General features: G+C 41.0%; 1 protein-coding gene across 1 annotated transcript in view; it reads right to left on the bottom strand.

Annotated features, from left to right (window-relative positions):
• The window catches only part of unc13a (unc-13 homolog A (C. elegans)), a 44,975-nt gene that overhangs the window by 24,595 nt on the left and 6,331 nt on the right, over nt 1–14,049 (bottom strand). Inside the window, exons 4-16 of the mRNA XM_075485146.1 lie at nt 13,287–13,404; nt 11,384–11,507; nt 11,229–11,299; nt 10,952–11,000; nt 10,337–10,366; nt 8,791–8,986; nt 4,740–5,558; nt 4,107–4,200; nt 2,956–3,002; nt 2,691–2,769; nt 1,136–1,210; nt 801–1,020; nt 103–330 (exon numbers count right to left, since the gene is read on the bottom strand). Coding sequence (XP_075341261.1) covers nt 103–330; nt 801–1,020; nt 1,136–1,210; nt 2,691–2,769; nt 2,956–3,002; nt 4,107–4,200; nt 4,740–5,558; nt 8,791–8,986; nt 10,337–10,366; nt 10,952–11,000; nt 11,229–11,299; nt 11,384–11,507; nt 13,287–13,404 — 2,150 coding nt within the window. The remainder of the gene's footprint in view (nt 1–102; nt 331–800; nt 1,021–1,135; nt 1,211–2,690; nt 2,770–2,955; nt 3,003–4,106; nt 4,201–4,739; nt 5,559–8,790; nt 8,987–10,336; nt 10,367–10,951; nt 11,001–11,228; nt 11,300–11,383; nt 11,508–13,286; nt 13,405–14,049) is intronic.

The following is a 14,049-nucleotide window of genomic DNA, read 5'->3' as shown; positions in this document are numbered from 1 at the left end:
TCATTTTATAGACCATACTATTACCTCTGATGGTAATACTCAACATGCTAGCCAGCTCCCTTCAAATCTACTGTACCGAGCCAAAAGTGACTCTCCTCTCACCTGTGATGCTGATCTTGGCCGACCATTTTGAGGTTCCATCGAGCACACTCTGTTTGATCTGCTTCATGTAGGTGACATGGGTGGACTTGAGGATAGTGAACACTTCCTGAATGAGCTCAAAGATCTCGGGTTTGTTCCTCTCACGGATCTTCATACGGTCCTTAAGGACCATGATGATGTTCTGGGTTCGGTCCTCAGCACCGTGTTTGGAGCTCTTCTCTGCTGCTCCTGGTTAGCAAGAAAACCAAGACAAAAAACGCAAAGATTGGATATAAAAAAGAAATAGATATCATATCATATGAGATGCATTTGACAGAAGTGGGAAATTTCAAAATTCAACTGAGAATACATTTGTTGAAAATATAGGACTATAAATCAATTTATAGCTTAAGCTCAAGGTTTGAGGGGGAAGCATGTGTAGGTGATACAAAAATTATATCGATTTTGGTGAATTAGAGGTAAACAGACCTAAAATGTGATACGTGTTTACTTCATCACACTTCGTAAGATGAGAAAATCAAGACTATTCTCAAAAGCCTGCACAGGGTTTTAACACAGAAAACATGAAAAACATGAAAAACAAAAAAACAGGTCAGGCTCTAGAAAACTAAAATTGAACCTTGAAGAAATGCAAATTCTTCCTTTTTAGAGCAGTTTCTTATTGAAGTCGAAAAAGTGTTTCCGAACACTTCTCTTACTTTGAAGGCAGTCGGCATTGAGCAGGTCTTGGCACTTTTCGTGGCACTTCACTCCGCATTCAGTACAGCGCATGCCTTGGCGAGCAATACCCCACAGCAGACCCTCACACTCATAGCAGTAAGTGGGAGTGGTGGCTGTCCACACCTCAAAGTTGTGCGGTGTGGTGCAGGAGATAGGATATATGAGGGCCTGGAGAGTCTTCTTATAGACATGACTCTTCTACAAAGGTACAGAAAAGATTAGTTCAAGACCAGCACATTGATGCTGTACATTCAGGATGAATGACTTTTGACATTATGGGGAAACACTTGAAATAATGAAAGTGACAACTGACCAGTTCTTCATTATGCAGGGTGCTTGACGTCAGGGCTGAAGTGATGCCTGCCTTCCTGGAGTTCTGGACCAAGGACTGAGTGAAAGTATTGGAAAAGTTAGTTCCTCTCTGCTCCAAAATTTAGTATAATTAGATATTTAGTCAAATATATTAGTAGTACTAACTGTATTCCTGTGTATATGTCTTACCGCTGAACAAATACAAAGCTCTTAGTTACTCTAACATAAAATCTGAAACCTGATTGTTCAACAAAGTATAAGTAACTCATCCCTACACCCTCAAAACGTACAGCAAATGTTTCTACAGCAAAAAAAATACTCACCATAGCCTGTCACGGTGAGGAGGGTAGAGAGATTTCATATTAGAAAAGGTAAAAAGAGAAGAATTGTTAAAAAATAGTCAATGATTTCATCTTGAATAAATCAAATAAGATCTGTGTTTAAAGAGTGAGCATCACAAGCATGAAATAATCAAGAGGATCAAACGTTGGAAGGCTGCAGTCAGATGCAGAGACTTGAAGATCAGGGAAGACTCAAAGAACTCACCACCTCAATCAGACTCGATTGTTTGATACCTGAATTAAATAAGACTTGCTGCTCATTCAGCGAGCACACAGCTCTGTTCAATAAATCACCTGACACACTTTGACAAATCATCAGTGTGTGTGTTTGTGTGAAAGCCAGAGACTGTGAGAGGGAAATAAAGCAGGTGCACCTGCCTGTGTCTGCCTGTCACAGTGTACTGGATGATTATTAATTAATGGAGACAGTCATTCAAGCTAATTAATGTGTGTGCTTGGATTGGATGTGTTTAGGGAAATGGCACACCAAGCTTTTCCTGGCAGTTGATATTGAGAATCGGAGTTTGGTTTGTTCCCTTTTCACAGAGCACTTTTGCATTAAAGTAATGGTTTGACATTTTGAGTTTTTTTTTTTTTTTTTTTTTTTTTGCCTTTATGGCACAGATTAGAAAAGAAGTTTGAAGCCAAATTTCATCTAACAGCCTTAATCTTTTTTAATCCTCTTTTCAAAAGGTGAAACCACTAATTTCCTTGAAAATAAAAGTTTTGTGGTTCCTTCAAGTCTTTTTTTCTGAGAAGAAGAATTTTACTCCATCTTTAGTCATGTGTTCATATTTTAGTATATTTTGAGCTTCTTTTCATATTAACTGAGCAGTAGTATAAGATACACAAAGAAAGGGTTCGTGCAGAGAATTTGTGTCTTTCACAGTCACATTTCTAAAGAATAGGTGTAATCAAAGGTCTAGCAGACAACAACATTGAATAGACTAACGGCCAGTGGCCTCTCAGCCTTGGTGATCACTCTGTCAGACTTTAGTCACCAATATGTTGGATATCAGTTAAATGGATGGATTAGAGTGGGCTGCAGCAAGAAGAGAAGGGGAAACTTGGAATAGTGGAAGCAGGCAATAAGAAGGTGAACAAAGGTAGCTTTTATATATGACAGCACTGACTGCAGAGCTAAGAGAGAAATGGGACTGGGGAAATGTGAGACACTTCGGCAAGGGAACATAAAAAAAATGAATGTAGACTCACCAGATCTCTGACCAGAGGCATAGCTTTCCTCTTCCTGAGGTCTGGCATGCTGTCGATGCTGTACAGAGCACCACCCATGCTGGACAAAAAAAACAAAAAAAACCAAACAAAACCACCCCATACACATTACATCAGCTTTATTTCCAGCTACAGTTGTCAATTAAAATCTAGACAAAACAAATCAATGTCACAATGGGATTGCCTTTTGTTTGGTAAGTTATAGATTTTCAATAGCTGTGGTGGTGTCAGCACCATGGTTACTTACCCTGCTGATAAAAGCAGAGAGGCAATGCCAACACTTTCTCCTCGGGCCTGAGGGGAAACAGGGGGATGAAATGGAAAAAGGCAGAAGAGGCAGGTACCATTAGAGCACTAGCTGGAAAAATGGGAAGCATACTTTATTACATTATCGTAGTTAATGCTTTTATTTGGCCTTTTTATTGACCACAAAGTCAAGAGATACTGAATGGTGTTCCTTAGCGAAAAAAAGCTTGAGTGCATGTCAAGTTTCAAGGTGTAAGCTGTTCTGAGAATTTATTATAAACAGCAGAGATTACAGGTGTAAAACAGTGGTAGAAGAGTAGCATGAAAATAGGTGGAGACAAAGAGAGTGGAATAACCTAGTTGTGTCTTTTGTAAAGAGTATTTTGGTAATTATTTGCAGTGGATAGTGAGTGTTTTTAGCAATGTAGGAGCAAAAAAAAAAAAAGATTAGGGCCAGATGGCTATCCATGTAATCACTCCCCTAATTCTATCTACTCTGTTACTGAAAGACATGTTCTTTGTCTGCTTGCCTTTTCAAAGACTGACACACAGCGCTGGTAACAGCATCACACTGACGCACAGAAATAGTCCTGATTGAAATGAATGGCAGGATTTGAAATTGATAGACGTACAGCAACCTCGTATGTGCCTCTTGGCTTCCCATAAATATCTCTGTGCCGAACAGGATACACACAACAGCAATTAGAGCGATTAACACACTATTGGCCACACCCACCTGAGTGTCTTTCTCCAGCCATGGGTAATCAGAATGGACTACATGCAAATCGCTACGAGGATGGCAAACGACTGAAAAGAAAATAATGAAATGGCAAAAACAAAACAAAGGGGTAAACAGAAACTATAATAAACACGAGACAATATAATCCACAGCAGAGACTAAAAACCGGGAAAAACAGCAGACAGGAACAAAAAAGAAATTAAACTAGTAAATTTGAATAATTTATAAAAACACAGCAACATTACGACATGCAGGATCGATGCAACACGTCATTGAGATCAAGTAGTCATGGGTTGAAGAGAAGCAACAGCAGGGATGACATTCTGTATTACCCACCCAGGCATTCTCCTGGCTGGTAGGGAAGCAAGCCCCCAACACAATAATACACTGAGACCCACATGCTCAAGCTGTACCTCTTGTAACTGAAGTCGCACTCTGCTGAATAGCCTAAGCCAGTTGGCCTTTGCTCTGGCAGGACCTGGCTCCATCATTTCCCTCTTTGGGAAGCTGAAACAAGGTTTGAGGTAGAATTTTTTTTAGAAAAGCTACTAGAGGGTACCGTAGTTATTTGATCAATTTGGAAGTTTAGCTCTAAGCATTAGCATTCTAATTAGTAAATGTGTGAATGCTAACACAATAAAGCAATATGGTGAGCATGTTATTACTTCTAATTATGGACATGTCGACACTGTCACTGTGAGAATGTTAGAAAACTGGTAGTTGGACTCAGCTGTGCCTCACACAGCTGCTGGCATGGCTGCAGATGCTGAGTCCTTTGGTTGCTTCATTTAAGTGTCACTAGTTGAACTACCATTGGTAAGCATCAGCTAAAGCATATATATATATATATATATATATATATATATATATATATATATATATATATATATATATATATATATATATATATATATATATACATATACATTGTAAATAGCATAAAGTGCAAACCTAAACCTAAAAAGTTACACCAAGATGTTGACAGTGTGGAAAATTATACTTGTTTTTTCATGTGTTGCGAGGACAATTGTGTAACCAGCATTCACCTTGCAACAGGAGGCTCCTCTGCTTTCTCCGCAGAAACTGGTAGCACAGTCTCTGTTCCCGGAGGCTGCTCGAGTGGGCGAGGTTCCTCCAGAGGCACCTCACATTTGGGTTCAGGCTCCACAGTTTTGGTGTCCAGAACTGGGACCTGTGGTGTAGATGTTGCTGTTGGGGGGGATGTTGTAGTGACAGACAGATCGTGCAGTGAGGGTGCAAATGGAGGCTTGGTGGAATCTGCAGCGATGGGGGGCAACGTGCTGTCTTGACAGGCAGGAGGTAGTTCAGGAGCTGTGCTGGGGAACTGGAGCTGATTATGGGCATGCTGCTGTTGCTGATGCAATGATGCCTGCTTCTCCAAAGGTGGTCTAGTGGAAGACAGACCATCAGAGAGGGGCATTAGGGTGGGTGCAGTGCTTGAGGGTGTTGGGGTGTAAGGTGGCTCCTGATCTTCACTTTTCTTGCCGTCCAGTGGATAGAAATTTTCATCTTCATATGGCATCTCCTCCTCATCTTCGTAGTTGTACTCTCCCTCCTCAGCATATATTTCTCCTTCCGCTTCGTCATACAGTGCACCTTCTTCCCCTCCATCTTTGAGGGAGCCTCCCTCGTCACTGTAGACGCCTTGGTTTTCCTCACCATCCCAACCTGGGGAGTCTTCTTTTCCGTAGCTGACGGAGGAGTGGCAGGAGTGGTAGGAATCGTTTTCATCATAGAATTCTGAACCTCGCAGGCTTTCACCATCCTCAGGAACAAACTCCTCACTGAGCTGAGAGCTGCCTCGGCTCAACTCGCCTGACGAGGCATAACGACTGTCTGTGGGACTAAAGCGAGTGGGAGAGAGAGACATGTTAGATAAACACACCAATACAGACTTCAAATTAAATTACCAGGGACCCCCCCATTTGCACAATAAGGAGTTTGGGTGTGACTGTTAAGGAACTTATGCTGGGCCAGGGAGGGAGACCAAAATGAAGACTTAAAGCTGCGGTCGGCAACTTTTTTTTAGTCATATTAGCTTGAACTGTCATGGGATTCTGGAAGTAGAATATTAAATAGGCTGTTTAGGAAAAATAACGAATTCTGTAGCTCCCTCTGAAGCCTGTAATCATGCTTGCAAAAACCGAGCGCTCCCGGCTGTTTTTAACCAATCAAGTTAGGGTGGAGGAATCCTACCTGTCAATCACAGCTTGTGCACACGCTGCTGAGCGTGAGTCTGCCCCAGCTTGTGTGCGCTCACACTGGTGTGAACTCACGTGCACAACCTCGTCCACAGAGGGGGAGGGGTTTGGGGGGCGATTCGGAGCTTGTTAGAGGTTGGGGGAGGGATCTGAAAGTTGTGTCAGTACGAATTTTCCGACTTTAGACTCGCAATTTTGAAAACCTGCCGACGGCAGCTTTAAAACCAAATAATAGGTAACTTAGAAGATTGGCTTTAGGTTTGATGTACATCTACATAGGAGAAAAGGAAATCTTTTTAGTAACGGGAAAGGTTTTTATGGATACTACATTAACTCACGTGCTAATTCACACAGAAAGCTCTGGCATACAAAAGCACTCTTGTTAGCAAAACCATAAGACATTTCTCCAAAATGGAAGAACTGAGCAGATCAAAAGGGGTGAACCTTGAGAAGATTTTTGCAGATATATATGTGAATGACTTTTACTCACAATAATCAATGAGGCAGCTAGACACTGGGACAGACCATGAGTCGTAGAGAGAGTTGAAACACACTGAAAAGTGACCTCTAAAATACACCCAGACAAGCACTCACATTTCATCGTTTTGTCTCTATTGATTACAGTCATGATGGTTTAATAACACACAGTGCAGGAGCAGTAAAGGAGAGAACTATGTTATAGCTTTGGGCTGTGAGCCAGAGGGAATAATATTGATGAATGGACACATAAACACTCAATCACAACACTCCAGTTTCATTTTGAATTCATCACCTGTCTCGCAATTGCTCTCTCATTTAACACAGACTGACACAGACTGTGACAAAATGCTTGCATAATGATAATGTCTCAATACACGTGTGACCTCTTTCCTCCCTAAAAATAAAAAATCATGATGAAATGAACATGAAAATGAACGCAATCTGCCTTGGCCTTTCTGCTAAGGTGGTGTTACTGAGCTGACAGCCTCCTGCTGCTTCATAAGTGGGAATTAAGTGTGTATAATTGCCAAGTGTGGAACACCCAGAACAAGACAGGGCTCTTCTTAAAGTCTCACATCTAGGGTGAGGCTGTAATAACAAGCTGTCATGACAACAGACGCGTACAGACTCACAAAGGCGGTTCCACCAACTCCAACCAACAATTAACCTCTCTGTCTCCGACTGTTACAAAACAACACGCACGCACGCACGCGCACGTATCCTGTCAATCGATCACCCACACACATAAACAGAACACTGCACAGAACTTCAAACAATGGAGGGGATGAGTATGACACATTATTTGTGGTAGGCACTGTAACTGATTCTTCACCAGTAACACAGCAGGGATAGTTGCAGGACCAGTCATTTTCTATGGAAAATATATAGAATATACATGTACAAAGATAGGGTAAGAGCGCATGCATGCAAGCACAGTGAGCGAGGAGGACGGGACAAGTCCACCACTGACGTCACAGCGAGACGGAGTCACAGGCCGGAGCAGGAAGAAGAAGAGGAGAGGAGAACTTGCAGAGGAGGCACAGAGACCCACCTATCGGACAGCGAGTGCCTACTGTCTAGAGAATACTGACGACTGGTGCGTCGGCTCGACCCTGAGCCTGAGTCGATATCGCTGCGCCCGTTGGTGGCGGAGTCTAAACTATCATAGTGTCTGGTAAGAGGAGCAGGGAGGGAGGTAGGGAGGAGGGGAGAGGTGGGAGAGGAGCATCAGTAGAGCTCAGTGCAAATCTTTGAAAGAATTATCTAAACAAACTGAGCCTCTGACCTGCCTGGCAAAGGTTTGGTTCACAATTCTGTTTTGTAACAATAGTCAGGTGTCCAAATGCGCAGGTGGGGCTTTCTGTTATCACTCGTCATGGTCTTTCTGACTACCAACAGATCCATTCCTGAGTAATCCACAGTCCTTTCTCCAAAGTTAATATGAGGCAGTAGTATGAGTTATTCAATTCAAGTGGTATATTTATGTCAAGGTAAAACAAAATCTCATCTTCTATGTTCTCCCTCAAGAAAACACAAATGCAGTGTAAAGTAAAAGATTTTCTACATCAAAAGACTGTACATGCTAGATATCCACTCAAATATTCTTATGAGATGTTTGAAATTTTGTTCAGACGAGTACAGTTGAGCTAAAAACGGAAAGTAGATTTTTTTCCCCCCACATCGTATGCACTGGCAGCGAGTGATAACAGCAAACAGAACCTGTTTAAATTGTGAACACATCCTTTAGGCTTCTGCACAAAGACCTCTCAGTGAGGCTGAGCTCTTAAAGCGTTATTTACCCCATCTAACTCTTACCAAAAGAAAAAAGGTCAGCTTCTCTGAGAAATTCTTGAGTTTTGATTCTCTGTCGCCTTGATAACATTTCTAAAAATGTCCCCAGTAACCGCTGTGTCCAGAAAGTCATTTGTTTTCTGCACAAGTTGTGAAGAAGGAATCATATGGGGTTTCTGATGCTCACACATGCACACGAAGATGCAAGCACGCACACATACACACGCTTTCACACAGAAAAGATAACCACAAAGGCCCACTCCACACATGACCTGTATACAAGAACTTTGTGCCCCAGGGTGCTTGTATACACTGAGGCCTGGGTTATTCTCTAGAGGCGAGCACAGTGGGACATGTTACTGTGTACAACACAGTGAAACAAAACAAGGCCACAGTGGCTCTGTTGTGTAAGAATTCCAATGGGATTTATTCATTAAGGAATATCTTGTTTAGGATGGGGAGCGTGATCAAAAACAGACTTCATTCATCTTCACAACCCCTACAGTGCATATATGATCAATTAAGACTTGTAAAAAAAAGTAATCCACCCTTCTTCAGTCTCCATTGTGTCTACAGTAAACAGTGGCTGGAGCCCACATGTTACCTCATAGCTCTGTGATCGTAGTCCACCTCATGGACGTCGTCGCTGTAAGAGTTTATGTAGTGTTGTTGTCTCATGGGGTACTGGTGCATGGAAGCATTGGGCTGGGAAGTTGTGTAGTAAGGAGGCGGGATGCTGTTACTGGTCTCACTGCGGTAGTCGCTGTCCCTGTCATCAACAGCACTGTCTGGGTCCTCGTCTGTTCACACAAACACAGTGGGAGGCAGAGACAGAATAAGGCGGGAGATAAGGACAGGGTGATCAAAATTGTCCATTGAGAGGAGTCACTGCTGATAATTAAAGGCATAGTGTCTGATCCTATCCTACTGCTCTTTTTGTCGGATGTGTTGACGTTCTCTTTACATCCTGAGAGCTATCAATGAATTTCCATGAAAAAAATGTTTTTCTCGTTCTTCGGTCTATCACAGGCATGTGAAAAGGTCAGCCAATCATTGCACTGGGCTGAATGAAATGAGTGGACGGCTGTTTGCTTTCCCTCTTGTGCGTACTTTGTCTATTGTGCATGTTGTGCATTAATAGCAGGTCACCTAAGTCTACAGATCGCAGCAGGGACGGGGAGCGAAAGCAGCTAGAAGCCATCAGACAGCACATTAATGGCAGAGAACTTAAAACTTCCACAACAAGCAACCCTGAAGAAGGCAAGAAAAGGAAGGCTGCAATAGAAAAGGCTACAACTAATAAAATCTGGGAAAGGAGAGAGGTCAAACCAGATTTAATCTAAAGATAACTTTTCAACGATGACAACGATTCTGGGAATCACAGGGCCAAAGAGCTGAAACTATGTTGTCTGCTGTACAGGTAATGCTTTGGTTTGTTTTTTTAGGGGAATTTGTGGTTTTTATTACTACACAACTAGCTTAGCTATGTAGCTACATTGGGTGTTAGTCAATGACTGCATTTACCATGGTTTCTGGTGTTGACCAAAGGGTAAGTCACTGCTGTTTTTGGAGGGAGCTCTGAGGGCAGGGAGTTTTTTGGCTGTTTGGTTTCAAAATCTACCATTGGCAATATACAGCCCACTGCAGCTTTAATCTTTTTGTTTTGAGTTTAAATTAATACAAACCAAGATGACTAACGTGTTAATTGAATCTTCTCTCAGACTATGAGCCAGACAGTCTATGGAAAACTTAAGCAATTGGGGTGTTAATAAGCTAATATTAAATGTATATGTCTATGGGTGTGCGCAAATATCTTTGTTATTCACTTGGAATTTCTCAGTTTAAGATTTGTGTAGATGGTGTTCTCCAAGCAGAAATGAATAATGAACGTAAGAATATGTGCACTTGTAAATAATGTAATGTAAATATATGTAACTGTAAATATATAATACAAATGAACTGTTATTGTTTTGAATTCCATTTTACAAAAAAGAAAAGAAAGGTAAAAAATGTGGATGTGCAGAGGATATTGTTTCATGGCAGCTAATGATCTCTGAGGAAAAATGTATAAGGAGATTATTACTTTGAGGCATGGACAATACAAACAGAACTACTCAAGTCATTCGCGGAAGTGCATGAAAGAAACCTACTCTGCTGATCTCCCCACAGACTCCAATTACCTGCAAAGAAATAAAGAGAAGGAGAGAAAAAAGCGTTTGGCCACAAATTAAACACATTATCAGTCAACAAAGTCAGCTAAACAATTGATGGAGATTTGTTACCCTGGCAATGATCATCTTATGGTGTAGTTGTGTAACTGTTATCAGAAAATACATATACTGTATGGTGTCAACTTTGTACAAAAAAAAAAGAATCAGAGCACCAACCAAAGCCTCTGTAAGCAGACTGATCGTTAACACACTTGTCCACCTGTTCTCTGTGTCACCAGACCAAGACACAGACAGGGGAGCGCATGTCTGACACCCAGCGTAAGTCAGTTCACATTCATCATACAACTATCAACTATAAGTCATTTTAGTGTTGAGGCTGGCATGCCTTCATGATTAATCACATCGGCTTCCCTCGCTCCCCCTCTGTCCATCCTCTCCTTCATCTGTTAGACTTGTATCTACCTCATCCCGTTTTCAATGAGTCAAGGTGACAGAGCAGAGGGAGTGCGGAGAGTACAAAGAAAAGGCACGAGAGGGACATAGCAGGTGTCGGCACAGGAGGAGGGGGGTGCACAAGAGGCTGGTGACACTCACAGCACTGCGTGGTCGGTGCATGAAGTGGTCGCTCCTGTTCTTCCTGATACTGAGAATGAAAAATGAAAAACAACAAACATATTAGGAAAATAAAATCCCATTTTTAATACGGTAGCTGCAGAGAGGAACTAGAGTGGGAAAATGTCAAAAGGAGGTGTAAAAAGAACAAAATTGGAAATGGATTATTGAAGAATATTCTATAAGCAAGATGGAATAAAAAGGTGAAGTAGTACTGTACATGAGACACAAAGTGAGCTGATTTCACAACAGGTCTTACATCTTGATCTCTCATTGCATTGAGCTGTTCAAGTTTCTTGGCCCAGTATCTGGCCTCCTCCTCTGGAATGTCTGCAGAACAACAGAAACAATTCAAAAATAGAATGGAGATACAAAAAGACTTAAAATGGATAGAACTATAATAAAAGGGCAAACCTAATGGCAGTTCAAAGCGGGTGTCGAGGAGAAGCCTGTGAAAGGTCGGGTCTTTGGTTCCACAGATCTCATTTTCAGCCATGATCACATTCGAGTCCAGAGTCAGCCACTGACCTGGGCCCTCCTGAAAGAGACAGGGGAAGAGATGGAGAATTATGACTGCACCAACAGTGTGCCTTTTATTTGATGTCTGTAATTGATACTCTGACTATAATTATGTAAATGGTCGTCCACAGTGTCCATCCATTCGTTTTCTCCCACTTTATCCTGTTCAGGGTTATAAGAGGGCGCGAGGCTCTCAAGACGGGTCGCAAGTCCATCACAGAGCCAACACAGAGATAAATCAGATTAACAACCATGCACTATGTCAATAGAGAATTTAAAGGCAATGTCACACATTGGTTAGTTTAGACACCATATTGTATTCCCGCTTGGTAAATGTGTTTCTATGCATAAACAATAAGATCAACTTCTAAAATTCTACTACTTTCTACTCCTCCTCAAAACCAAATTATTTATATATCTGTCTACTTTCAAAACAAACAAACAAAAAAAACCCTGTTTCAAATGAGTTTCAAGATCAAAACATATTTTGTGAGGGGTCAGATCTCAGCACATCCTGCATTCAGTAGCCCAACTCAATTTTCCCAGGTCACAAAAATGTTCTCACTTCTTTTTCTTTCTGCGTTTCTTCCCTTCTCCACTAGATTTGACTAGTTTTTAGGCAAACTATATAAAAACTGGCAAAAACCTACAAACATGTACTTCAATATTTGGAATAAAACTATCAAACTGATGATTATCAGATGATGGGAAAAAAAAAAAACACCTCATGACCCAAAGCTGTCATTTATCAATGATTTCACTAAAGACTACAACAACAGGAAGAGTGCAGAATCCCAAATTCATCAAATCCTTTTAGAGGGGAGTACTTCATTTTTCACTGAGAGAAATGTCTTAAGGATACAGCCAACCACAGAGCTTTTCATAGTGAGGAAATGACACAAATGGCCAAATCAAGGCACCCCATCTAAATAAAGCTGATGATAAAAGTGATGTGAAGGTACAAAGTGGGACTCGATGAAATTAGTCAAAGATTTGTGGCAATCAGTGTCTTTAAAGAATTTTCATGAAATATCTAACATGATGAATTAGTTTGATATCAAATGAACATATTTAAACTTTTATGCTGTTAGAAATTTGTAAAAATTCATACAAAACATGTAGTTCTTTAAACTTTAATGGTACCAAGAGCTGAGACTTTAATTCAGTCATTATTGTTAATCTATTGTTATTTTGCAAATTGAATTTAAATGACAGAACTTGGGGAATACCAATTTGTAACCGTCCAAATGTCCTTAATCTGTACTGTCTACAGGCACATCTGTAAAAGATTTACTTAAGATTGGAAATACTGATCTCTCTCCATTTAATCAATTTTTCCCAGAAGTGTATATTTCTCTTACATTAACACACGGTGTATTGAGACAGATCCACACATAACAACTAGAATCCACCTCCAACACGAAGGATGCCTCACCATTAGGTGAAAATCCCCAATAGTTACAATATATGACTTATAACAAGCTCTACAGTCACATTAGATTGGCTATAATTTGGGAAATAATAAGTTGATAAATAAACATATAAACAACAATATGATCGGAATACAATACAGAGCTAACAGTAAGAACCTTTGACATAATCTTGTCCCTTCAATTAAGATAAAACTGAAGCTCAAAGCACTTACAATTATATTTAAAGCAACAAGCAAATAAAAGCAAAGAGATTCATAATCTATATGTTGCTTGACAAAAATGCAATAATTATCAATGAGGCCGGGTTACTGGTGTGCATGTGCAGTAACCATAGCCGATGAAAGCTAAAGTGGGAGCCAGAGTACCTCATTGGATTGCCGTATGCTGCGCAGGGGGATCCATAAGGTGCCCACCATGGTGTCCCAGATCAGCCCTTTGTTCCACATCTCCACTGTGAGACCCAGATCCAGGCGGTTTATTTCGCTGCTCGGCAGAAAGAGGAAATAGCGGGATGCGAAATTAGAGAAATAAGTTGGTGAAAATGCGAATAGAAGAGACATGGTTTTCGGCTGGAATACAGTCTATGCCATCAGGAGTGCCATTTAAATCTGGTGATGGATATGCACCATGATTCAATCTGCTGAGGGAAATGAGTCATTCAGCATGAAGAGTAGGTGATTGTCAACAAGGATGTTGGCAAGATATAAGAGGCAGCAGAGATATGACAACAGCAGAGACTGTTTCTGCACAGCAGACAACTCAAAGCCTTCATTTTCCACCAAGCAGCACTCATATACAACATACACACCTTATGTCTATCTGTAACAATGTTTGTGCACCTATGTCCATTGGCTTTAATCAATTAAATTTGAACGTAACTTATGGCTTTGATGTGAAAGTGTATTCTCAGTCTGCTGTGAAGCTGAGGAAGTATTCAGTCGGAATGCAGAGCTCCTCTTTGAGATGTTTATGAGGAGTAGAGGAACGGAGCCAGAAGCTGAAAGAGTACGGGATTTAAAGAGAAGTGCAGCTCTTTAAAGTCTATCCTACCAATACATCTGTATCAGATTGGCACAGCTGCTAAACAAGAAAGAACTCTCAATAGTTTTGTGCAAAATTTCAGTTTTG

The sequence above is a fragment of the Odontesthes bonariensis genome, chromosome 15, assembly GCF_027942865.1.
Source record: "Odontesthes bonariensis isolate fOdoBon6 chromosome 15, fOdoBon6.hap1, whole genome shotgun sequence".
Taxonomy (NCBI): Eukaryota; Metazoa; Chordata; class Actinopteri; order Atheriniformes; family Atherinopsidae; genus Odontesthes; species Odontesthes bonariensis.
Note: the sequence above shows the minus strand (reverse complement) of the source record. Positions and strands in the feature narration are given on the sequence as shown.